The following is a 27,085-nucleotide window of genomic DNA, read 5'->3' as shown; positions in this document are numbered from 1 at the left end:
CATAAGTACTAGGGCAGGAAACGCCTTAATGGATGTTGCAGCCATTTTTTGCCATAAGCCGAGCGTAGATGCCTTTAAAGAAAAGGTCTAATCTTCATCATTTGCAAATATGGTACAATTTCTTACAAGTTTCGATGTTCTGACAGGTGCAATGAATAGGCAGTGGTCATTTGCAGCAATCGGGCAGAATACAACCTGCATACTACTCATGGAAGTAGCCGCATTTATTCCACCGCATAATTTCCAGGCTTTCTTGAGCACGTTACATGTGCTGGCCCCCTGTTATTTTTTGTCATTATTTTAGTTACCGCGCCACACTTCGCCTTTTCGCTAAGGCCGATTCCGCCGGCGAGGCGTGCTGACGGCGAATTTTTTCTTTTCTAATTTTTTTTTTCGCATTCACGCGATCGTGGGCTTCCAGCGGTAACGCGCTAAAGTGAATTAGCGCGGCTTGTGCTCACAATTTGAGGACATAAAGCTGCCGCTCACACTACAGGATTGTACAGTTGTCACTACGCGTGGTCCGGCGGTCGAAGCATACTCTCCGACCTGAATTGGCTAAACATCCTTACGATTTTCTGAAAGATTTATCGTCCCCCCTCAAGATCCAATAGCTTCGGTCGCGGGTTCCTCGTTACCAAGGTCACCAACGCCTTCCTCATCATGACTAATTCGAAGAGCAATTAGGCCTTATTCGCTCAGAAAGCGCCATCTAGCGCCTGGCGCCTTTGCTGCCGAAGCCCGTGTTTCCCACCCAGGGGTAGACGTCGGGGCAGGGCTGGCACGTCTTCATGTAGCGCAGACCGCCCTGGTAGGGCACGTTGCAGACGGTGGGCCGGTGGCACGGCTCGGGCCGGTCGCCGCGGGGCGCACACTGCCACGGCTCGAAGGAGTTGATGCGGCTGTTGGGCGTCGGGTTGCGGATCCACTGGATGAGCTGCCAGTTGGTGAGGAGCCAGACGTCGCCCTTGGACAGGATGTGGTCGAGGAAGCGCAGGAAGCCCTTCTTGTGGTGCTGCGTGTTGAACCAGGCCGAGTGGTAGAAGAGGTTGAAGGGAGCCCGGTTGCTCTTGTAGTGGCGGTTGAAGTTCTTGAGCAGCATCTTGTAGACGCCCTCGTCGTCTCCCGGGTTGGAGCACGCGTCGCCCATGGAGCAGCGGCCGCCGCGCAGGTCGATCCACATGACCATTCCCACCTCCCAGACGCCCGGGAAGGACTTACTGGGGCAGGGCGTGATCATGCACTCGTGGTTGATGGCGTAGTCCAGCGTGTACGGCCAGAAGGGCGGGTTGTTCTCGAACACGGGCATGGACGAGTCGTATGTGAAGTTGGCCTCGTGCAGCATCTCGAACATCTTGTTGCCGCCGATCTGCAGGAACGGGGCGCGCATGCCCCGCACGTCCTCCAGCTTCACGCCGCCGAACAGGTGCAGGATCTCGCGCTGGCCGGCCACCTCCTTGAACCACTGCTGCTTGGAGAACTTCTCGCCGAAGCTGTGCCTGCGACGGAAAACCCAATGAATGAGCCCAAAGGAAGACTTGCGAAGAGTTCAGCCACATTTCGTCGCTTTCGTAAAGACCACGGTCGCAATTAGTGTTGCTGAAGGAGGTTTTACGTCGCGTTAATTCGACGTGCACAAAGAGTAAATACACTTTGTCGGACACAGTTTCAGAACACATTGGCGCCGTTATTCTCGGCTTATGTTATCGCGGGTAAGCTGCAAAAACACTTTTTTTTGTAAATTCCGAGTTGTGACGTGTTAAATGTCAAGAATGCAAAGTTCTTTAGCACATAGGGGCAATAACAGCATGCTCACATCTAATATGCCTCTTTTCCGTCGAAGAAGGAATAAAAAATCTCTGTCACAAGGGATGTATAAAAAAAACTCAGGATTAAACATGGTTTGGTCTGATAGATGCATCCTCTTTGAGTTGCCTGAATCCGCTGCTCTATTAGTCGTTCACTCACGCACCACTCTGTTGGGCCAATATACCATCGGCTTCGGACAATTGAGAGCGGCACAAGGCATAGTTTTCGTTGGAGGCCACACATTTTATCCTCTCATTCAGGAGACGCAGGCTTGAGGCAGCTTTTTCGAGGCTGTAAATGTGACCCCCCCCCCCCCCCCCGACACACACGAGAACTAGGTGCGGGGATTCCTCATAGATAACGATTTAACTGGCAACGTAGAGGAATTGTATAGCATTTACAAGAGGGCAGCAATTAACGTAATTTATAAGCCTAAAGTATCGTGAAAATTAATCGTGGCACAGGCCTATGCGCCTAAATCCAGCCGTGATGACCTGATATTCGAAATCTTGTATGAAGACGTGGAAACGGAAATTAACAACTGTACTGACGGGTGACTTCACTGTCATGGTAGGCAAGAGATAGGTAGTAAACCAGACAGCGGGTGACCATATGGCATTGGTTGTAGGAATAGCAAGGGGAGTTATTAGTAGAGTTCGCATAGAAAAATAATTTACTGATCATGAATACCTTGTTCCAGAAACGAAAGAACAGGAAGTGGAGGTAGAAGGTCCCCAATGGTAAGACTTTTTGCACTTTTTGCTTTCCAGTGCCTGGCAGCACAGGAAATAACGGCATGGCTTGACCGCTTTTCTTCTTTTTGCCTCACGTGCTGCTTCACAACTGAGACAGCTGAGGATGCATGCCATGGCAGTCTAGAGTACCTTCCCGCACATCACTACACTGACACATGCTACATGCGTCTTATATTCGCCGCTGAATGGCCTCGAATCCACAGTTAGACTGCAGCGACGGAATCACCAATATCATCGTCATCAGAGACAGGGACTATTTCTTCGAGACTGACGGAGCCTTGCACTGGCAGTGGGGTTGGCAGCACTGGAAAGAACGGCATGGCCAGACCGCATTTCTTCTTTTTGCCTCAGGTTCGTGGAAAGCGTTCTTACGTATGTCTTAGAGATGACAGTCCTGGTCTTACTGTGCTGCCAAGCCAACGTGCCGGCCAAAAAATCGCTATTGAGTGTTTAGAGATTATTGCCTTATATTACAGTGTGGCGGTGGCATGGAAATGAATCGTGGCCCTAACGCTAATTGCTTACAGAGATTCTTAGCGGACAAAATGCTATCAAAGCGGACATATCTGACATGAAAGAAAAGATGGCTTCCAGGCAGTCAGCAATCTCACAAATTGCATAATTGTCAAAAGGCTGGAAGATTTTGAAAGAGAGATGACGATATTGCGAACCAAAATAGGCAGCATGCAAATAAAATTGATTCTCTTGAGAATCAAAGTAGGCGCAATAACTTAGTCACTCGGGGGATCGGGGAGGCACCCAGTGAAACAGAAAAACAATGGAAGGATGCAGTCATGAGCCGCGTCTTTCAGATGAAACTGGGTGTATCGGTGACAAGTCTGGGGGTGGTGAAAGACTTTTATTGCGTCGAAAAAAGGCGCAGGGAGGTATGATTGGACCGACTCTTAGCGGACAAGTCTGGAGCGTATTCATAGAATGAGAAAGCCGGAATACGACTAAAATTGAACGGAGATTTTGCGCCTAGCAAGTTTCACTGAAAAACGAGAAATACTGTGCAATACTAAATAGTTGAAGTGTTCAGCGATTTCTACCGGTGAATATTTTTCAGCAAGTGTTAGGAAAAAGCGGCAGAAACTCTGGGAAAGTGCCTCAGACAGCCGACGGTATAAAAAACGGGTCACATTAGTCTTTGACTACATTAAGACAGATAACGTGACATATGCCTGGTATCAAGAAAATAATGAACGATATCAAGTGCGCGAGCATACATCAAAGCGGCAAACTGAAAAACATAATGATACGCAGGCTTGACAGGCGGAAAGATAAGTTCGGCTTATTTAATGCGAACGCAAGAAGCGTAGTAACCAAGGTCGCAGACTTGGAACGTGTTTTCATTGAGTATGAACCCGACGTCATGCTTGTGACAGACTTGGCTACAGCCTTCAATTTTAGATTCGGAAATTTGTCCTCCCGGCTACAGTGTTATTGTGTGCGCTTCCGGTCACTTAACGTTACAGCTATAATTTTTCTTTCTATAGCTCGCTGCGTTGTCCTCAATTTAATCTGAACCCTTTTCGTTAGCCTCCACGTTTCTCCTCCGTAGCTCAGTACTGATAAGATACAGATGTTATGTGCTTTTCTCTTCAGGGATATTGGCAAACTGCCAATCATGATCTGAGAGAACCGGCCATATGCGCTCCACCCAATTTTTATTCTTGTAGCTATTTCCCTCTCATGATCCGTATCAACGGCCACTACCAACCCTGAGTAGATGTATTCCCTCACCACTTTCAGCACCTCGCTACCAATAGTAAACTGCTGTTCCCTTCCGAGACTATTGGACATTAAATTGGTTTTCTGCATATTATTTTTTTAGATACGAATTACTACTATGCCTGCCTAACCCATTGATCATGTCTTCAATTTCATCTACTGAGTGACTCAGCAAGGAAATGTAATCAGCGAATCGCAAATCACTTAGACCTTCTTCATTAACTCTTATCCCGAACTGCTCCCAATTCAGGCCTCAGAATACCTCCTGTAAACAGGCGGTGAACAGCATTGGCGAGATCGTGTCTCCCTGGCTGATACTCCTCCTGATCGGAATTTTATTGCTGAGTTTATGGAAGACTATCACAGCTGTGCACCCGCTATAGATACCTTCCAGTGTTTTGACATAAGGCTCTTGTACAGCCTGATTCCGCTATGCCTGCATGACTGCTGAAATATTGACTGAGTCAAGTGCTTTCTCATAATCTATGAAGGCTACATATAGGGGTTGGCTATACTCTGCGCACTTCTCTGATTTATAGTGTGGATATAACCTGATTTATAGTGTGGAATGTGGTCTGTTGTTGATCACCATTTAAGGAAGCCTGCCTAATCATTTGGTTGATTGAAGTCTAAGGTTGTCTGTTGATCTATAAGGAAAGGAACATCGCGACTATAACAATTTTAGACCGGTCACTTTACCAGTCGGTTGCACATAAGGTATTTCTAAGGTACTCGCTAACAGAATAGGAGCAGCCTAGACATCAATCAACCAAATGACCGATATGACTTTTATAAGGCTATCCGACAATAGACCATAATCCCTCGATCAGTCAAGTGATAATGAATGGCACAAACTATAACCAATTCATAGCCTTTATAGATAACAAGAAAGCATTTGTCTCAGCTGAAGCCTGAGCAGCCATGCGTGCGTTACGAAACCAGGTCGTAGAGTAGGAGTGCGTAAAATTCCTCTAAATTTCAGGTAATCAGATTAAGACGGTATAGTGCAGAAGCACAGTCTGAACTACCTGTAGCACATGATAACTTAGGAAGAAGCGCTGGTAAACATTTCTGGTGTGGGAACGAGCTACCTGTTACCATGCTATCTCGAGCATCACAAGATGGGATTTCAACTCCGGTTTGCAATAATATTTGAAGCACTCTCATACGCATCTTAACTGTTTAACCCTTTTTTATTTCGCCTCACTTGTTATTTTTTCTGAATGTGATCGGCTTGCCTTCACTCATATACTTAAGGCCTGAAAATGACTGATATTTGTAATAAATTAAAAATTAAATGAAACACTCTAAACAGCTATCATCCACAGCCTTCCAGACCACCGCCAAAAGGCTAATATAAAGGATAATACGACCCCATTTTTCAAGTCATCCATTCCACAAGCTATCTATGACTGGAACTCCTTAGTACCGTCCTGGGGAGCACATATGAATTTTAAAACGACCCTGCATACTGCACCATTATGGTTTGAGGGCGCCTTTTTTTACTTCGTCCTAGGGTGTCCTTGCTTTACGCTTTTTTTTTCAATATATTCCACGCCATATTTTTATTAAGCATGGATGTTATTGTCAAATAAATTTGTTCGCCATACATGACAACATTGTTATTTGTTGCTATGTTATTTAGTCAGATCGTATTTTGTCGATGTACAACCGTGTACCGTGACACGAAGGAAATAATTAAAATGCAAGCGGGGCGTACAGGATGCGCATAAGGCGCCGAGACACTCACGTGACCGTGTGCGAGGCCATCTCGTGTCCCTTGGAGTAGAGCGTCTGCACCTGCCCGTAGTCGGTCCACTCGTGCGACACGTAGAAAGTGCCGCGGATGGGGCAGCCGTTGGGGTTCTTGCGGCCCGTGTCGAAGATCTCCGTGTAGTGGTCAAAGTTGAGGTCGTTGACTGCATCGTCGAACGTTAGCAGCACCACCTGCAGAGGGAAGACACGTGACCAATCTCGCAGCAGCTTCGCGCGAAGAACGCAGGACCGAACTTCGCGTCCCGTACAGGGCGACTGAAGCCACACCTTCTTGAGATGTCCTCTCATAGCCCTGGCGAGTGCCACGACGGCGGTGACGAAGGACGCCCAAAATGTGATGGTAGCACATGTATGCAAGGCCAAACGAAATTTAGTACCCGCGGCGTAGCAGCGCCGAGAGCAACGTTTTTACATGGCTCATCGGCATCAAAACCAAGCGTCGTTGAACGTAAAAGTCTTCATGAAAAGTCCCAGGTGAGGCCACCGTGGTATCAAATAAAAGCAAAATGTTTCCCGAAAGCGAGCGGAATTGAACCAAGGACTTTCAGACTGCGAGTCCATCATGCAACCCAGAGGGCGAAAAAAATGCTTTTTTAAAATACGGTGTTTATTACGATAAATTATGTTATATTTACAAGAAGCATTCACAAGTCTTTCAGGAAACTGCATGAAAGACATCTAAAAAAAAGGTACAGCAAGAGAGCGCTAGGCAGAAGGTAAGGCTGAGCACGCCAACTAGAGGAGTGCCACTTCCGTTTGAAGTCTGTTCGTGCACTTCCCTCAGATTAATAGTCATTTGGCAGAAATGAGATGTCGTCGCAACAACTGATTAACAAAATAGCGCTACATCTTGCCGCACAAAGGGTCCCTTGTGTATGCGTTGCGTTACGTCTGTATGCCAATGCGTAGGTGCGTATTAGAAAAGAAGAGAAAAACAACAAAAATACATCGGTAATAAAATGGAAATAAAAAACGATGCTCTCGCATTCAAAGGAACCAGGTGGTCTTAGGTGCCCTCCGTAATTTTCCTTGGCCAGAAGACCACGGCGCTGGAACGGAGCATGGCGCGGCGCCTGAAATATGGAGCGATTGATTGCCGTCTGCGTGTTCGGTCTAGCTCTAATTGCCGCGTCGTTTCTACAGGTTTCGCGGGCCCTCTTGGGCTGCTTCAACCACAACTTCACTTTTTCCTGCGTGTCCATATCTGCCCCAGAAAGGTCACCCCTCAAGCCACGGGACGGGTGAGCTCCACTGCTCGCATACGGCTGTAAGGCCACTTTCAATGGGAGAGTGCACACGGCCGCGGGATGCAGCGGCGAGTCAGCCGAGAAGAGCGAGAAATAAATTTCGTGGGCGCAGACCCTCCAGACGTCGCATAAAATCCTTCGCGGCTTGGCCACTAGTTTTCAGTACAAGAATATTTTTAAGCTTGCCATTTTGTTGCGAAATGTCATTCCATTCAACGCTTTACACTGCAACAGGGGCGAAGTGTCATAAAGTATATTACCTGCTTCACCCATACATAACAAGCAGCTACTGCAGTGCTCTTCGGCACCAGCGCCGAAGTGACGCTGAGATTGGAGCACATAATTTATAAAGCACGATCTAATCACGTCACTCGCACTGCTCTTGGTTTCTGTAGCCCCAATTTTTTGCCGCGCCAGTGGCCCTATCACAAAACTGATCGACTAGTGTCCTGCTAAAGACAAGGACAAAAACTGCAGGGGACACTTCAGCTCCGCGTTAAGGGAATGACGTGGTAGCATTAATGGGTTAACGCCCCCGCATGCGGAATAGGTCATTCTCTATTTCATATTCATAGATCTCTCGGCGTCCTCACCCCATTCTTGGCGCAGTGGTGCAGCGGTTAAGCGATGCGCCACTGTACCGGCAGGTGGCTGTTTCAAACAGAGCCGCCGGTGGGGCGTGTGAGTCCCAGGTTGCTCTTCGCGAACAACCTTTCGCAACTAAACACCTATTTCATTTCATTCCTCCACTCTGCCTGCTCTCTTTTGTTTCCGCTGCTCAAGCTCAGGTGCTTCAGTGTCGATGGCAGATGCCGGTGCTAGCAAAAAATCTTTTCCTTCCTTTTATATTATTATTTTAATGGAACCACTACTACTACTACTGCCACGGTGGGTAGGCTATGACGACGTCACAACCCTGTCGCACCTAGGTTGCTTATCTGGGGATTTTTCTGTCACCGACGACGACCACTCCGGGGTGTCCATTGAACGGGACCCTAAACGCTGTCTCGTTAGTACTGAAGCGGACACAAGAGGAGCGCCCACCTGTGGCGTCTCGTGCGGCGGCAGGTCTCCGGGTATCTCGGGCCCTCCGCAGTGGCAGTCAGGAAGGCGGCACTTGCGTGCCTCACAGCGGCCGGCCGTCTCCAGAGGCGTGGGCGTCGCGTACAGGTTTCGCGGCCGGGCAGGAGGCGAAGCCGGGGTCGGCGGCGCCGGCGGCCGCGTCGCCGGACGGCTGAAGCCCTTGGGTGGCGGCCGCCGGGTGGGTACCGGCCTGCGCAAAGGCCGCTCTCAGCTGGGCAAATCATATACCAGTTGGCTACAGCCAAGTGCACTGACGAGGCGGAATGAATGAATACAAGTTTATTTGTGAGCAAAAAAATAATGCGTGGAGTCCTAGACAAGGACCCCATTGGAGATGGCCGCCTGTTTCGCCCGTTGCGCCAGCGCTCTCTGGTCCTCCAGCCGTGAGCTGGTCAGCATCCCCTCCCACTGCTCAACTGAGGGGTTTCTGGTGCTCGCTAGCTCCTGGTATTTTTTTTTGGCACACCCAAATCGTATGAAATATATTCGAGTATTCCTCACAACATGGACATTTATCTGAATATAGTGTGGGATGTATCATATGCAGAAGGCTGAGGTGTGGGCATGTATTAGTTTGTAGTTTGCGTAACACTACTTCTTCCGCCTTAGTGAGTTCCTTGTGAGTCTGCGGGAATGTTTTTCTTTCCAGTCTGTAATGCTGTAATAGCTTCATGTATGTGGTTAGCCTTTCCTCCTTCTCCTCACCGACCTCGGATAACTCCCGGTAAGTAAATGCTCGGGCTGCAGCGTGGGCGCCATTGTTATCTCGAAGAGTCTCATGAGCAGGTGTCGATATTACGGTGACCATTTCTATCTTTTTGAAATTTTGCTTCAGGATTGTTGCCGCTTTCTTGGCAACTCTCCCTTTGACGAGATTTCTGGAGGCGGCTCAGGAGTATGTGATCGCAAACTGATTCGTTGGATCTGCTATGGCTAGTGCAATCGCTACCTTCTCGGCTTTCTCCGGTTTAACTCCTTTAAGGGTTACTGCCGTTTTGATTTTAAGGTTGTTATCTACCACTACAGCAGTCATGGCATCTTTGTCTTTGTATTCTGCCTCATCCGTGAATGCAACTCCTGCCTCTTTTCCATGCCAATCCTGAATGTATCTTGCTCTTTCTGCTGCTCCTGATTCGTGGTATTCGGGATGCATGTTTCCTGATATCTACAAGGTTTTTACTATTTTCCTGAGTTCCTTGGGTTGGTACCCCTTTCTGATTCTGCTCTAATGACTTCATTCCTAGCGTTTCCAATACTTACCTTCCAGGTCGTGCTTGTAGACATCCTCTCTATTTACGCGATAAGATGGGCCTCCATTAGTTCCTCGAATGTGTTGTGTAAGCCTAGTGCTAGTAGCTTTGCTGCTGACGTACCTGTAGGTAGACGCAAAGCATGTTTATATGATTTCCTGATGAGAACATTCATCTTTTCTCTCTCGCTGGTTTTTAGCACCATGTGCGGCATTGCGTACGTGATTCTGGTAATAATAAATGCCTGTATGAGTTTAACCGAATCCTTTTCCTTCATCCCATATTTACTGTTCATGAATCGATTTATCAATCGTAATACACTTCATTTGTGGTATCGGTGAGCTTTTTGAGCGCCGTGATGTTTCCTACGTCAGCTTGGATGTGCATGCCCAGTATGTTAATGGTGTTGGCAATCCTTACTTGTTCTTCACCGTTTTGTTCTTGAATATTTATTTCGTCTCCCTGCATGCGTTGTCCCTAGCTAATAAGTATTGTTTCGAACTTTTATGGCGAGCACTGGAGTCAGCATGTCCCTGCGTACTGCTGCACCACATCAGCTGCTTGTTGTGACGCATAGAATGATGCACCAAACTAGGAACTTTTAGCCGCCGACGCCCATTCCCGTCAGACTGTATATTAGGGCCGTGAGATGCGCAAACCTACCTCGAGGTCGTCGTCGTCGTCGTGGTGGTGGTAGTAGTGGTGGTCGTGGTCCTGTACTTGACTCGTCTCGTGGGCCGGGGGGTCGTGGTGGTCGGGTAGGGCTCCTCTTCGTCCGGGTACGCGTACTCCGACTGCAGCGAGTAGTTGTGGTCGTAGTCCTGGTAGGACGGGTACGTCGGCACCCTAGTGGGCGCCTGCGTAGCCCTTTGCGTGGCCGAGTTCTCGTAGGCGTACGTCTGCGTCACCGGCAGCGGGGCCCTTTGCACCGTGACGTGGGACGGTGGCGGTATCTGGGATACCAGCGTCTGCTGCTGCTGCTGTGTCCTGGGGTAGAAGCGGGCGTCCCTGTTCCGGCCCCGGCTGGATGGCCGCACGCTCGAGTCGCTCAGCACACGCTGCACGTCCGGCTGGGCGCCCGGCAGCTGCTGGCGCTGCTGGTCCTGCAGGAAGGCTCGGAACTCGTTCTCGTCGTCGTTGTAGCTGCTCACTCCGCTCGAGTACTGGTACCTGCTCTGGTCTCGCGGGTACGTGACCAGTACGACGTCCTTGCGGCCGTCCGCGGCGCCAAGGGAAGGCGCGCGCGCGCTGTTTCCACCGTAGACGGAGGGGATCACGACTTCGTCGTCCAGATGGGGATTGGGCGCGGCCAATATGGCCGTCTGGTCCCTCTTGAAGACCTGGTCCGATTCCTTGTCCTTCTGGTCGCCGGTGTTTCGGTAGAGGGGCTTTACAAAAACACTCAGCGAGTCTGGCTGCTTTTGTGCGGGCTCTTTATCGGTGTTCGGGATGAACTTGTCCGGGCGTCCGCCGTCCGATCCGAGGATCTTGCCATCAGAATTCACTAGCTGTGGCACTGCTTCGTCGTACTGTGGCTGCTGTGGATCGTAACTGTTGGACTGGGGCGTTTTGGGCGACACACTCTTGCGAGGCTCTTCGAGGCCCGGCGAGACGGTGTCGTGCTCTTCCGGCGCCTCGGTCGAGCCGCTGTCGTCGTCGACCTCCTCACTCTCCTCCTCTTCTTCCGAGTTTTTGCTGTCATCTTCGTCGTAGAGCGTCTGGTACTCGGGCGCCGCCGTCGGCTGTCGTCGTGTGGCCGGCGGCGGAGCCGGCGTCGTGGTCGTCCTCAGCGTGGTCGTGGTCGTGCGCAGCGTGGTCGTGGTGGGGCGGCCTCGGAACCGTGTCGGCCTGGTCGTTTCGGCCGTCTGGCGACCCCCGGAAGACTTGCGCGTGCCGCTGCGGCGCTGGCTCCCACTGAACGTCTCCTCCTTCCTGCCTGGCGCTGGCGTCGTCGCTTTCCGGGACGCTGCGCCGGAAAATCGGGCACGCGAAAGTGAGCAACCGATTAACGGCAGCCCAGGAAAAAGTGCCAGCAGGAATTCTTTTTGGATATTCCTCACCTTAAAGAAGAACTAAAGGAAACAAAGCTGGACACTTAATCGCATGTGTTCGCCTAGCCTGGGCTACGGATGGAATTTTTATCATCGTCAGCCTAACTACGCCCGACGCAGGAAAAAATCCTTCCCCATGTTCTTTCAATTAGTTCTTCCTGTGCTACCATACACCCGCAAGCTTACCAGTCTCATCGGCCCCTTGATTCCCTGCCACGACCTGCTAAGCTTGCCTTCTCTTGGAATCCTTTCTGGTAACTATAAGGGCCATCGTTTATCATGCATTGACCTTATATATTCAGCCCATAACCATTTTCTTCTTCCTTATTTCGACCCGTATATCATTAACTGGCATTTGTTCCCTGACCCGCTCTGCTCTTTTTCCGTCTCTTAACGTTACACATTACGATGTTCTTTCCATACCTCGCTGCACTGTCCTCAGTTTAAGTTCGTTACCCTGTTCGTTAGCCTCCAGGCCTATATACGATAGGTGAGCACCAGTAATATGCGCTTATTATGTACTTTCTTCTTTTCGTGGATGCTTGTGAACTGCTACTCATCTCATGAGAATTCCTGCAAAATGCCTCCGACCCCATTCTTATTCGCCTGGTTATTTTACCTTCGCAGTTAAATTGTGCGATCAGTATACTTTACCTCGGTACATGCATGCGTTCTCTTACCACTTCCACTGTATCGCTGCCTATTGTAAACTGTTGTTACACACCGAGACTGATGAATATTACTGTCAATATGTGCATAATTGCTTTTAGACCCACCCTTCTGCTTTGCCTGTGTAGCTCCTCAATCCTGCATCGCTTCCATGAATTCATCCCATTAGTTGCTTAGGAAGGCAATGCGTCCGCGAATCGGAAATTACTGCCTTATTATTAATTTACGTTGTGCCTTAGTGGTCCCCATCCACGTTATTGAGAAGGCAGGAAGGTAGAATTCTTGGCAACACAAAACAAAATGAACATTGGTGAAGCGCGAGATTCACTCCCACTAGCAACGTTTTGACAACAGTCCCAAATGAAGACAAGTTCCCTTGTCGAAACATTGGCTAGCGGACAGAGGTTCCACCTCGGCCCTTCGTAATTTTTTATGCGTCGCCTTCCCAACTGCATTCTCTAAGTGCATCCTGCTAACACACGGCGAATAGTTAACGGAAAGAATTTCTTCGTACACAGTAAAATAAGCACTGGTGAGTTGTACGCTAATAAATCCGTGAAAAGAGTATAGACGTTGTTCTCAGTTGCAGTTGATCCTCGAAAAATAAACAACAAGAAAGTTCTTAGCTGCAACCGCGAACGATAGAAGCCAAGGCTGTAAAGTTACTGCTTGAAATGAACTTGGGCAAGCTACAGAAGGAGGTTACTATAACGAGCACCTGCTTGAAATCACTCCTACTCAAAATCTTTCCACACAGAGCTAACGCTCAGAAACTGGAGGCTTTCAGCGTTCAAGGTTTATAGTTGTGTGGCGGATACCTGGGAACCGGACCACTGATGAACCGTGCTTCAGGTAGAAAAAAAGAACGAACACAAAAGAATAAAAAGAATAAAAGTCTTTCCGTGTATGTGCAAACTCTTGCGGAATCTAACTTTTGCATCGACGTTGTTTATACGGCCCCTTGCAAACTGCCTAGTTAGTGCACTCTGTTGAACGAGCGCCCGGCAAAGAAAAAACTTTGTGGCATTATGTACTCGACTAAATATGTCACCTCTACTGTAGCACATAAGATTTCCCTTATCTATGGTCTTTTGTGTATAGGACAGAGAAGGCGCTGCCTTTAGTAAACGACAGGGTGAGGGAAAATGCAGCGTCCTTGGATTCCATTTATGGCACAAACTTGTCTTGCAATGCAGAGCCCGCAGCAAGTCCGACACATGCGCGAACACATCTGTTAAAAAGTGAAGTTTTCTGAGCCGCTATTTTTCGATGTCTCGGTATCGATAATTTATCTGTTTGCCTTTCTGGATTGAAATTTTTTTTTCTTTGTTTTGATCGGCGATGCAGCCAGTCGGGTTTCATTTCATAAAATCGTATCTGTCGATTTGTATCCACCAGTGGCGCAGCCTTTCCTTCATTTTGCATGTATTTTGTTTCGAGTGCGTTGGCCTACGCAGATTTGTTCCTTGGGTCAAAGGCGCTTTTCCGTTCAGCGGGTTACCCTCCCCTACGTTTTTTGGGAAATAAAGTTTGCTACTACTACAACTAGTTGTGAGATTGCGCTTCGTCCCTTTGTTGTTGTTAGTCCCGTTTGTATTGCGGAAAAAAATTATTTTCAATGATATTTGACTAACTGGTCCACGAGTCCGCACTATACTGCACTCGATCCTGGGGCAATGTTTCCCCTCACGACTCTTCCCTAGCTCCTCTTAGAAATTTAGCAACTGTGGTGCCTACCTTCAGAAGTCTCCACGTGAAGAACTGCCACGATTCTCTCGTACTGTTTACTCGTCATGAAACATGTGCGTAACTTGAGAACCGACCCTGGCATATGCCAGCCGGAGTGACCACACCCCAGCGCAACATCGATGGCAGTGCACAGCATATTGTACGTCTAGAGTCCGGCAGCAATCGCGGAAGCCTAAAGTATGCGTGCCACGTAGCCCCGAGCCTGCGGTGATCATCTTTGGCAACGATTTCTTTCGCTCTACCCTAGCGCAGAGTTAAGCTCTAGCGCAGTCGTGACGAAAACAGTGGGAAGTGAAGTACCACCAATGGCGGCGACAGTGGTCTGCAGGATATATCATTTCTTTATTCATATTTCCTGTGAAAACAGAGTAAAAGAAGCCATCAGGGCATATAGTTCAGTACGAGGGATATAACTGCATTTTAGAACTTGAAGCAACTACTGAAAGCGGAAAGCGCTTGAGTTTATTGCTGCCTTAATGCGAATTTCAAGACGGCCTGACATTGTTATTTGTCATACTGTTGTAATTTACTGCAAGGTGCACCACACAGTGTTATTCTGTTACTTTGCATCACAAAATTATGAGGATTTGAACGAAAACATCTTCGACAGAAGTCCGCCTGGAGATGAAGTCCTCTCAACTAACACAATTATAAGGCTCTCACTGCACTCCGATTCGGAAGCAATAAATCTAAATTTGTAATTTAACCGATTAGTTCATTATTTTCTTTATTTATCCTTTGAGACATACACCTGTCTAAGGTGCTGCAGCAAAAGACAATATTCTTGCCTGAAAAAGGCCTCGGCACCCAAAGCATGAGTACACCCTGCAGCACACAGTTACTTCAGAGTGTGATGGTTGCATAAAATTGGAGGTAACGAAGGTGTAGCTCCTAACCTCGTATGCCAGACCTGCAAAACCGGACCACCTGAATCGTTGTCGGAAACAAGGAGTGAATAAGCGCCGACGGATTGCGTCCCTCGGCCTTCCTGCAATTGGCATTTCCTGACTTCTTTAGCGGAGGATCGGCTCCTCCCCGTGTACACTCTGAGGGGGCTCACAGAGGGTGCCTGCGAATCTGATAACACAGTGCCCCCCGAAGAGGAGACGCTCACCTCCGGCACACTGCACATTGCGTGGCCAGTCGCACGTCTGCAGCTCGACGCTGAAGTAGAGGCCGCCCGTGCAGCTCTCGTGCAAGGCGTCTCCGAAGACGCACACGAAGTACTTGCTGCAGTCATTCTCGTCCGCGTAGTAGCCGAACTGCTCCGGACACTTGAACTCGTCACTGGGGGCGCCCTCTGCCAAAGGAGAGAAGAGGCACAGGTACATCTCTAGCCGCCCATGCATTTCGCGGCTAGTACTGGTGACGGGGAGCGCTTCTCATCATGTTTAGCGCCAGCCACTACACGACCTCCCTCCGAGTACAGATTAAATTTCGCTGTTGTCTCGATTTTGGCCACCAATTAGATAACCTCCGCTTCGTCATTTCTGGCAGTGTTTTTCCTCCACTGTCCCTAATCCTCAGTGCCATGAATAAATCAGCCCCATTGCCGGGAATGTAGGGGGAAGTCCTTTACAACAAGTATTATGTGTTCAGCCGTTTCCTCGTGCTTTCTACGCCCACCGCATAACTTGTCTCTCTTTTGGTAGTTCACTCGATACGTCCTAGTCCGCGATACTCCTGTCCTGGCTTCGAACAACAAACAGCTTCCCCTACAATTATCGTAGATATTTTCTTTGGAACATTCCTGCTTGAACGTTTTTAAGTTCACAGCGCCGATTTCTCCTGAATCCTATTTAATACAGACCCCTTTTTGTTTATTTAACCTTTTTCTTAGCCAGCAATTACTGCTTTGCCCCCCTCCCCTACTGCTGTCCAAACGCTTGTCTAACAGCTTTTCTATTCCGCCTTCTCCATTTTCTAAAAACAACTGGAAAATTTTCTAGCGGACAGCTTTCCCTCATTTCTCTTAATCGCTTCTCAAATCCCATCGTGCTACTAACTTCTCTTCTCTCGAACGATGCCCATCACATGTCACCGTGTACCCCGCGATTTGGTATCTTTCCAGGTGCTCAAAACCAAGCGAACCTGCTGCTCATCCGTTCACCTGGCGTGCAGATAGTAAAAGATTTCGAAAAGGGCACTTGCTGATGAAATAGTTAGCCTGCAATTAGTGCGATATGAACAGCAGCCTTAGTAACAACGCCATAAGTAGGCAGAGAAGCACCAGGAGAAAGCTCAGAACGGTATATAACTAGCCCAACAAGTATTTCTCAAGTATTGCTGAGTTATACCTATAAAAGACACCGTCATCGTCATCATCATCATCATGAGTCTGACTATGCCCACTGCAGGGCAAAGACCTCTCCCATGTATCTGCAATTAACCCTGTTCTTTGCGAGCTGCGCCCATCCAATGCCTGCAAACTTCTTAATCTCAATTGTCCGCCTAACTTTCTGCCGGCCCCTGCTACGCTTGCCTTCTCTTGTAATCCACTCCGTTACCCTTACGGACCAGCAGTTATCTTGCCTTCGCTTTACATACTCTGCCCAAGCCCATTTCTTCCTCTTGATTTCAACTAGAATGTCATTAACATGACTTTGTTCCATCACCCACTCTGCCCGCTTCCGGTCTCTTAACGTTAAACCTGTCATTTTTCGTTCCATAGCTCGCTGCGTTCTCCTTAACCTCAGTTGTCACTACCTGCCCTAATTAGAGGTATTCCTTGACCACTTCCATCACTTCGCTGCTAATTGTGAACTGCTGTTCCCTTGCTAGACTTTTGAAAATTACTTTGAGCTTCCGCATATTAATTTTTACACCCAACGTTCTGCTCTGCCTGTCTAAATCACTGACCATGATTTGAAGTTCATCTCCTGACTGACGCAGCAAGGCAATGTTATCAGCGAATTGCAGATAATTATTGAGGTATTCTCCATTAACTCTTATCCCCAACTGTTCCCAATTCAGCCCTCGGAATACCTCCTGTAAACAGGCGGTGAATAGCATTGGCGAGATCGTGTCACGCTCACCAGGTGAGAAAAAGAGGCTGCTTGAAAACGCTGTAGCTTTTGCACTGCGACAGCCGCATCTGAAACGCCCTCCTCAAAGCCGCACGCACTGCACCCCGGTCGTTCCTCGCACTAAGTGCCACTTTCGTTGTCATTGGTCGATATTGGACGCGCGGCCGATTACGTCATACGCTTAGAAATTGCTTTCGGAGGCTCTATGCGTACGTATACGTAAAGGTCGGTTGGTACACCAAGTATTTAGACGCCGCCAAACGCTTTGAGACGATTTCAGCGTGGTCCCGCCATCGAGAAAGCGCCAAGTGAAAGGCGCATTATGTCCGCCTGTATCGAGCGCGCGGCGGGGTCGGCTTACATATGTCGACACCGGCGGGTGCTCACAATCGGGATCCTTAGCGGCGAGATTTTTCTCAGCTTTACACTTCGGTGCTCCATCACTTTTCGTGCGATGGACTACTCTTTCACCTTTACATGCACTTCATCCATGATATGGTTGCGCAATTCCTGCATGACTGCTGACATTGCGACAGAATTACATGCCTAGGGGCTGGTTGTATTCTGCGCAGTTCTTTGTCACCGGGTTGACGGATGGGTATGGTCTGTTGACCGAAACGCGATATAAGGCATCTGCTTCTTTTTATTAGGAATACGATACTGTACTGGCATTATTCCACGTTTCCTCCACACTGGAGGCCATGAGCTATCGTGTGTACAGGCTGGCAAGATTTTATAGCAACCCATATCCGCCTTGCCCCAAAGGAATACGCTGCTCACACGGTGCCTCTTTGCCAATGCGGTTCTCTTTTTCTGGCGTTAGATTCGCCGCCAGCGCGGCGCGGGAGAACTACTCCGCGTTGATTCACATCTCCGGCGCCGCTCGTATTAAGGAACAATACCGGAACGACGTTGGCGACAAGGAAAAAAAAAAACAAAGCTGTTCACTCACAGCATGACCTTTAAGCGGCATCTCGGTGCCAAGGCAACTCCGTCGCCTAGGCTAATACATTAAGCATAAGCTTGCTCAAAAGAGAGAACGGCAAGACTAAAAAAGCATCGAGCACTCGGCCCTGCTCTCCCTTGAGAGGGCGAAGAGGAAAAGGAGTTCAACGCCAGGGTGCAAAGCGGGAATTGTGCGAACAGCCCGAGATGGAGAAGAGAGTTACGGGGGCGTCGCTGATGCAACGGCAACTAACGCGCCAGATGCAGATACTTCGAGCAGTGAGGACTCTTCGTCGGGAATTCGAATATCGTGGAGTTGCCACTCCGGGTCGCAGGTTCTTCGAAATGCACTGCGGTTATTTGAATACAGCCGTTTCTAGGATGTTGTGTTTAGATTTGCGAACATTTCGCCAAATTTCGCGTTCCCTTCACATTTATGTGTGCTGGAGCAGCATTTAATGACGAAATTTCTGCTTAAATATATTTAATTTCATCACGACTCTTAAAGATGAATAAATCTCTGTACTGATAGTGTTGCGCGGAAACCAAAGAGCCCATATTAACGACGCACGAGTTTGTCTTCTGCCCAGCGGGCAACTAAGCTTATAGGGGGTAGAATTTTTCAAATACTATGGATATTTGACTATCACGCCTCCGAGCTTATGGAGCCCTCGAGGCAATAAGTCAGCATGTATCCAGGGATGAAATGTAATAAAGAACTTCACCCGTCCAATCTTCTCCCCGCAGCACTGGAAGCGCGAAGGACATACACGCGGCGTCGTGCGCATTATCTATCGACCACGACCGGGAAACCAGTGCTGCTTCCTAGTAAATGAACAGAAAGCTCATCCGGGTCGGTGAAAAATTATCACAATGGCAACATCCCTCGTTTCTAGCGCTGTATATATATATTATTTATTATTATTTCGAAACACAATTCAATCGTCATGCTGGTCACCACCCTACGCAGATTTCCTTTCCGCCTTCGAACAGCGTTAGCGCCGCAGCTGTCACTCGACGAAGTGGCGTCGCACGCCCTTGGTCGCCATTTGGCGGACGGCCCAGTTGGGTATGAGTTCTTGCTTTCTTTTCTGCCCTGTCCACATGGGAACGATATGCCACAAAGGAGCGCAGACTTGTGATTGTAATAGCACTTCTCCTTATAAAATGTAATGTAACTAATTAATATCACCACTGTTTGCCTACTGGTTTTATTTTTCAACGTGAAATTTTTAATACAAAACCTGTTCAGGAAACGAAGCTTACAAACTGTTATGCACGATTGCTTAAACATCGCGGCAAAGAATGTAGCCTTTGTGCCGGCATCACTGTAGTTGCATCTGAATATTGCTTTCACGTGGTGTCATGGGCCCCATAGATGAATCGGCTCTCTCCTGTACCGCCGATTTCCAACGCACAAAAGAAACACCCGCCCTGGATTCGTCCTTTGTACTCGTGTTTTTCATCAGAACGATCGAGCGAAAACGTGATGGCAGCCTCCGTTAGCGAACGCCGCGGCCACAGCGCAACGTTCTCAGGAAGCCGCTTCACAAAAGATCTCCGCTGGCTCCCGAGTTGAGCGCGAAACCGTCGCGGCCTTCGAAAAGGTCGTCGATTGAAGTCGTCGAGAAAAGATTTGAATCAGGGGCGTGCCTCGGCTACCGACTGCTGGCGCCCCCTGCCGGCGCTCCGGTTCGTTCGCTGACTGCAGCGAACACTGACGACCAGTGGTCACTTGCCTACCCCCCCCCCCCCCCCCCCCCTCGGAGGGTGTGTGCAGACCAAGCTGCCGCCCCGGTTCGTCATCCGGAGGCGGGGGCGGTCGAGGTTAGCGGAGAAAGAAGCTGTGCATTTCGCCAGTTGGGAGAAGACCATGAGCCTCGAACTCCCCACTTCTCCAGGCCAAAGAGCAGATCTAAGTCAAGATTGAGCCGGAGAGGAATTCGGCACAGTATGCCGACACTGAGACATCCTGGTCGGCTGGTCTGTACATGAGAATTGAGAAACCTGTTATTACACCGACAGTGCATTCGTTCTACTTGGCTGCACTTCGCAGACGGTGATCAGGGAATATGGGGTGTGTCGACAAAAGGCATTCACACTTGCCACTCACTCGGCTGCAGCTACAGTTGCCAACACACGTCTGCTAGGCGTCACCATCGCGCCACGCAGTGCTTGCGAGGCGTAGTCATATATTGCAGCGCTAGCAGTCTTTTCGTTCCGATGGAAGGCAATTCCACTCGGTCCATGTTTAACGAAGAAAAGAATGAGAGAAGGCCATGGCTTCACAAGCGATGGCGTTTACTTTGCAGAAGTGGTCTGTAGCGAAAGAGCTGTAAGATGGCTTGCAAAGGAATGCATGCTTCAGCTCGTCATGATCGTAATTTTATGAAAAAGGCTGAGAAGCGATCCTTTACTGCAGAGTCAGTTGCCTTGAGGTAGTCATGCTGTTGCCATTGTAATTCAAACTAATAGAACGTATGAAGTTATTGCGAATCATGTCCATCCTGAAAAGGGAAGTTCCAAAAAAGACGTATACTCCCGTTTTTACGCACTGGCGTTTCCTGCGTACACAATATATCACCGTCGGTCACTTAGTGGTAACGGAGTCGATCCAAAGATATTTATAAATGCAGCAGGAGGCGACCAAGAGTCAGCAGGTGCCACGGATGACATGAACATGTTTGCGGCGACCAAGGATGCCCGTAGGTGGCGCTGTGCAGCATTAACAGGAAAGAACTGCGGTCCAAAGGAAACCCAGTCGTTCTTGCTATCCACCTTTTAAGAAGGTGACCTAGCTGAAAGAAAATAAACTTGGTTCGTTGTCATCCCTGAGAAGCTGCTGGAGAAAAAAAAATGCCCGATGATTGCAGAACAGCGTAACGCGAAATTCGAGCGCAGCTTGATTTTGCGATACACTGAAGCAGAAAACTTGGACGATGCTTAAGCAGTCTTTAGAGTACAAAGCAGAGCATTGTTGCTTTGTCACACAAAGCCTTTAAACTCCACCCATCCTAATCGGTAATAGAATTGCAGCGATGTTAGGCCTCAACCAACCAAGGAAATAGGCTGCTTTCCGGAACAGGGGCAGGCCTAAATTGAGTGCAGTAAGTATGCGCTTTATCGGCAAGTCTGAGGCGCACGGCCCCACTTTTTGGCTGCATAACCTCAGCGGCGTTCTGCTACTTATTCCAAAGAGGCCTCAGCCTGTTTTTGTTCATTTGGCTTATGTGACACGTCCTAGCGTTGTGTTGTTTTCTTAAGGTTGGTCGCCTTGTAGGATTTTTGTTTTTATTCGTACGCCGTGAACCTGATGGGGACATCAGAAATGTGGCTCCACAGCAAAGGCATACAGGCACGCCGTGAAAGATGCGCATCTTAGTGTTATAAAATAGTTCGGGAGGCCATAATTCTAGCGCATATTGAGATAGGTAGCCAGCGGCTTTTGGTAAAGAGTTTTCAGCCTTCCCCTAAAAATGCATTCCAAAGGGAGAACTTCCCGTGCGAATTTATCGCGGCGAAAAATCTTGCGCCCCATGCAAGGACGAAGCGAATGCCACCGGCAGGCGCCCGATGGCGTCCGTTCGCCCCGGCAGGCAGCAGAGTATGCGGCCCACCTCGCTTACTCTAACCGGGTGGACCGCTGCAACACGGCGGCCGAGACAAATGTCGAGCCGCAACATGTGGCCGCTCTTCCAAGCCCTCATCAACGCCGCACAGAAACGCAGAAGCAAGTACACAAAGCCATGCACTAATTCCAAGGAAATACAACGCCATTGACACAAGCGCTCCGGGATCGCTGCCTGTGCCCAACTCAGGACGCCCGAAGATCGGCCTACTCGTACGCAGGCGGGGAAAACTCGGAGTTCGACAAGCCTTTCCAGCCACACGATCTGCAGGCCAGTCTGGCCAAAATGAAGAGGGGCACCGCGCCGGGCCAGGACAAGGTCACCGTCAAACTTCTGGCGAACCTCCCTGATTCAGCGTACCAGTGCCTTCTAGAATACATCATTGTGATCTGGACGCGGGGAAACACGTCTCCCCATTGACTGGAAGACGGCCCTTGTCACCTTCATCCCGAAGGCCGGGAAACCGATCGACACGGACAACCTCCGACCCATCTCTCTCACCTCGTGTGTGGGCAGATTGATGGAGATTATGGTGCGGGATCGTCTGTCCGAGGACCTCGAACAACACAACACCTTCGCGGATACCATGTTCGGATTTCGCCCTCACAGATCCGCACAGGATGTCCTGCTCCAACTCGACCGCGAAATCTTGAACCCCATCACACACCCCCAAAACGACAAAATTGTCCTCGCGCTCGACCCGAAAGCAGTGTTCGACAACGTAACTCACGAGGTCATACTCATCCACGCTTGAGTTAAACACACTGCGGCACCAATACCTTAAATTACGTCTACCAATTTCTCACGGACAGACTGTCCTACGTCTGAATACAGGGCCAAGAGCACGGGCCTTTCCTGTTCTGCACAAGGGAGACTCCTCAAAGCGCGGTGCTGTGTCCACTCCTATTCAACATTGTCATGATGCGCCTACCTGCCCTGCTGGGTACGCTCGAAGGGGTCCAGCACGCGCTGTACGCCGACGACATCACCCTCTGGGGCTACGCAAGGACGCCTGGTGGACATGAAAACCTGACTGCAAGCGGCCACCAGCATAGCGGACCGCTATGCCCGCGACTGTGATCTGCAATGCTCCCCGCAGAAATCGGAATTCGTGCGTCTGTGCACCTCGCGCACATGCTCGGCCCCAATCAATCTCTTCTTGCAAAGCGGTCCCATTCACGAATCCAAGGAAATTTGAATCCTCGGACTCTTCATACACGATCAGCGACGCTGTGACACCGCTCGCCAAGCTCCGGCCGGGGTTGGGGGGGGGGGGGGGGGGGGGGCGACCAGTTGGGCCGCGTGGTCCGCCGGGTTTCCAACAAGCGCGGTGGGTTACGATGCAACGACGCCTTGCGGCTGGCGAACGCATTTGTGACCAGTCGAAACTTGCATACGACTCCCTACCTCTGCCTGAGGAAATAGGAGGATGCCCTCGAGGTCATCCTCCGCAAAATCATGAAACGAGCGCTGGACCTTCCGGTCTCTATCTCTACCAGCCACTTCATGGCACTGGGGGTGGTGAACACTTTCAGAGAACTTCGAGAGGCCCACCTCACCAACCAATACACTCGTCTCACAAGAACGGGGTTGGGTCACCGCCTTCTAGCCCGACCTCACATCGAGCACACCAATTCACAAAGGTGAGATGCAGCCTTTTCGTGCACTGGAGACGCGTCCTCCCCGTGCGGCCTCCCCCCACCAACATGTCCAAAGAGGATCACAATGGCAGACGCCTGGCGCAGGCAGAAGCCTTGAACCGCCATTTTGGGAGCAAACCAGGAGTATTTTAGACGCCTCCAGGTCGGACGCCTGGGATGGTACACGGCCGCGGTCGTCCAGAGGGAAAAAAAGTGACAGGCTTACTTTGAAGTCCTAGTCAACAATTCAAGCAGAGGAGGTTGCCATTGTCCTGGCAGCCTTCGACTCCTCCTCCATAAACATAATCGCCGACTCGCGAGGGGCTTGTCGAAACGTCGAGCAAGGGTGGGCTGCTTTACTGGCTTATAGCACCCACCAAAATTGTAGACGAGACTCGGATCCCGCGCACCGATCTCTAGTTTGGACTCCAGGTCACCAAGGTCTCCACGCAAACGAGGCAGCCGACGCCGCCGCCTGCGCGCTCACACTCGGGCATTTCCCACGGGACCCGACGCCGACCAGGACTCCGATTTCAATGCGGTTTACACTTGTAAAAAAATATGCGATTATTACAAATACACGCACCAAATTAACTCTTCCCACTCCGTGCAAAGGGCTCGAGAAGACCAACGAGCGGGTACTCCTGCGCCTGCTCACTAACACGATGCCCGGGCACTCGAAAGCATTTCGATCCTCAATTCGACGGGTGGTGCTCGCACTGTGGGGAGGTGTCTAAAACCTAGCACATGGTGTGGGCCTGCCAACAGAACCCATCCCTACCCCCTATCCCAAATTCCACCCGAGAGGACTGGAAGGCGAGCCTGTCCGGCTGCTGCACCCTCGCGGCCCAAAGGGCCTCAACGCGGCGCGCCCAGGCTGCGGCAACCGCCAATGCGTGCCTTACTAGACATCCCACCCAGCGGTTGTAAGGGCGTGACCTTTGAGGCCACCACTCCCAACACTCGCTCTACGATTACATAAACGTTTTCACCGCCACCACCACCAACAACGCCACCGGCGCGCACCGCCACCGGGCCGGGCGCAGCGTCTATCATTAGGGGCCTAAAGTATGTAGTCATCGCAGCGATACTCTGATTATTAGTAGTGGCTGCCGAAGTGCAAATTAAGCGGCTACAGCATACGACCAAATAGCAGACCGAATGGTAGATATCCATGAAGACTTAAAAGACCGTGGTTGATTCCTGTGGGCACAAAGGAGACGCTCTAGGCTTCATTTCTAGTGAAACTAAGTCAGGTCTGAGTCCCGGATTTTTCTTTCTCGGAAGAAAGAAAAGCGCAGACGCGTTTCTTTCTTCAGAGGCACGCTCCTGTCGACCAATTAGAAAATGTGGAGTGCTGTCATCACTGTTGTACAGGCGTGAGCAAAAGTCGAGACCGGGGCCGCTTCGTTGGGGTGGGAGACAAGTGGAGAGACCAGACCACGGCTCCGGCGGCCGGAGCGGTGCGCGATCCCTGCGGAGGTGCCCTGAGAAGCGAAACTCCGCCCTCGCGCCACTGCTTATCACGCTGGATAAATTTATAGGGCGGTGTGTTCAGCTACACTGCTGTTGACGGCCGCGACGAAGCGGAGCAGCTAAGGAGCACCAAATACGTCGCGATTTTGCGGCAGCCCATCCGCGCTGAGGTTGTGCATTCAAGTAACCCTTTGAAACGGGTTTTTGGGTTCGTGGAGCGAGGACGCTTCTTTCTGTTCGCCGATTGGAACATGCAATTATTAGACGCGTGCAGACGAGTTCGCACTCAAGGTAAAAACAATCTTCAGTGCGAAGAAAAATCGAAACATTCGTGCAACTAAAACCAACTGTCCTATAACACTGCAAAACAGCCATGGTGGCTCAGTGGTTATGGTGTTCAGCTGCTGACTCGAAAGACGCGTATTTGGTCCCGGCCGAGGCGGTCGCATTTCGATGGAGATGAAATGTTAGAGGCCCGTGTACTGCGTGATGTCAGTGCATGTCAAAGAGCCGTACTTGGTCGAAATTATCCAGAGCCTTACACAACGGCGTCCCTCATAGCCTGAGTAGTTTACAGACATTGAATCCCATAAAACCATTTACCACTGCACAACGCAGTGGTTTGACGCCGCGTTGGCGTCTGCTTGCTCCGCTACTGAGCGACAGCGCTATATTCTTGACACTGCGATGCGTGCTCCCCTTCGTTGCGACCGTCAGCGGCAGAGTAGCCGAACGCCGCAGCAGATATTTACCGAGTGCTCGCGCGAGAGCGAGGGCGAAGTTCGTCGTCACTGGGGGGCACTCTCGCTGCGAGACCGCTGGCGCTCCTGCCGCCGGAGACGCAGTCTCCCGAATTTTGCTCACGCCTGTACTTCGTGATTGTTGCGGGGTGTTTAAATTACCCGCGCTTTGTCCTGTGGTTGCCACGCGACGACCCTGCCGACCAATGCAGGAATTTCCTTGCGCCCAAGGGGCTTTCGCCGAACGTCCGCTCCAATGCTGCCGCTTTAAAATAGCCTAGAGAAAAAGGTGCGGCGGGCACCGGCATCTTGCCATGTACACGTTTGAGCAGCAGCCGGGCAGAGCCACTGGCTGCAGGAGCCCTGGACTAAGGGCCCCTTTCAGTTCAGGGGGCGCGAAGCTCTTTATTTAAGGAAATGTCTGCTGTCTTGACCGGCCATTGAGTAGTTTGGCTGTTGCAACAGGAGGGGCCTGTAACCCACCGCAATTAATATCTATAAGAGTTTTTAGAATTCAGGAAACGCGGTTACCCTCGCAGTTGTGGCCCAACAGATTTTGGCTACACCGCGTTAAAATACATGGCCTTTCGAGAAGCTTGCAGGCAAAGCTACCTTTCCAGTGCACCTAGCCCGTCGAAATACCCAAAATTTGTTGGACTACAGCGCCGAGGCTAACCGCCTTTCCGAGATGAAAAAAAACGAACATGGATATTAATTACGGTGGGCTACACGTCTTTTAATAATTGCGGAGGCTAACGGTCATAGTTAAATGGATAACTATTCAATATTAGTGTGACAAGCGTGCTGTTAGCACTTAGCCGTATTCTGATGTACTACAGCGCTCACAGTGCTAGCCTCTGTGAGCACCCTCTTCTAAACTCTTCTAACTCAAAAAGCCCATTTTTTAATCGTCTAATGTCTTAGGTGACACATCCCATACATCCACCTTATAGCTTTCCCTTCACATCACCGTTCCCAGCCATCATTTTGCATGAGCCACATGTCTAGAATGGTTCCGAACGTTGATTATATATACTGCGGCGGCAGCGAACCTACTGTACGAGAGACGAAACGCCGCGAACAAAGATGGCAGCGTAGATCGTCGTGACGTATCTACTCGCTTTCGAATCCTGTGAAGGAATCTGCAGCACAATTGAAGCACGTAAGAAGAGCAATTCTAAGCATTCTTAAGGTTATTTGCACAACAGGCCACCGTCGGACTCAATGCAAAGAGCAGTATGTATCGAAATGGTGTGACAACTAGCAGATGACCATTACCATGGAAAAAACTGTCTGCATGGCAGTCGCTAGAAAGAAACAGCCATTAAATTACAATTATGAAATCGAACAGAAGACACAAAGGTAGAGCAGTTCAAGTATCTTGGCGTTATTATTGCCTCGGACCTACGATGGAAGGAGCACGTGACACACATTGCCACAAATACAGTCATCATGAATCCCCCACACTGTTTCTGCAAAAAGCCGGCCTCTCTACAATCCACATAC

The 27,085-nt window shown here is 49.8% G+C and overlaps 1 protein-coding gene across 1 annotated transcript in view; it reads right to left on the bottom strand.

The window, feature by feature from the left end:
• Nucleotides 1-291: 291 nt before the first annotated feature.
• Cda5 (Chitin deacetylase-like 5) overlaps nucleotides 292-27,085 on the bottom strand; it is a 263,999-nt gene continuing 237,205 nt past the window's right edge. Inside the window, exons 2-6 of the mRNA XM_077664633.1 lie at nucleotides 15,238-15,423; nucleotides 10,318-11,620; nucleotides 8,366-8,594; nucleotides 6,049-6,245; nucleotides 292-1,499 (exon numbers count right to left, since the gene is read on the bottom strand). Of these exons, the coding sequence (XP_077520759.1) occupies nucleotides 713-1,499; nucleotides 6,049-6,245; nucleotides 8,366-8,594; nucleotides 10,318-11,620; nucleotides 15,238-15,423 (2,702 nt within the window). The 3' untranslated portion in view covers nucleotides 292-712. The remainder of the gene's footprint in view (nucleotides 1,500-6,048; nucleotides 6,246-8,365; nucleotides 8,595-10,317; nucleotides 11,621-15,237; nucleotides 15,424-27,085) is intronic.

This window comes from Amblyomma americanum, chromosome 5 (assembly GCF_052857255.1).
Source record: "Amblyomma americanum isolate KBUSLIRL-KWMA chromosome 5, ASM5285725v1, whole genome shotgun sequence".
Taxonomy (NCBI): Eukaryota; Metazoa; Arthropoda; class Arachnida; order Ixodida; family Ixodidae; genus Amblyomma; species Amblyomma americanum.
The sequence above is the reverse complement of the archived record's forward strand: the minus strand, read 5'-3'. Positions and strand labels throughout refer to the sequence as shown.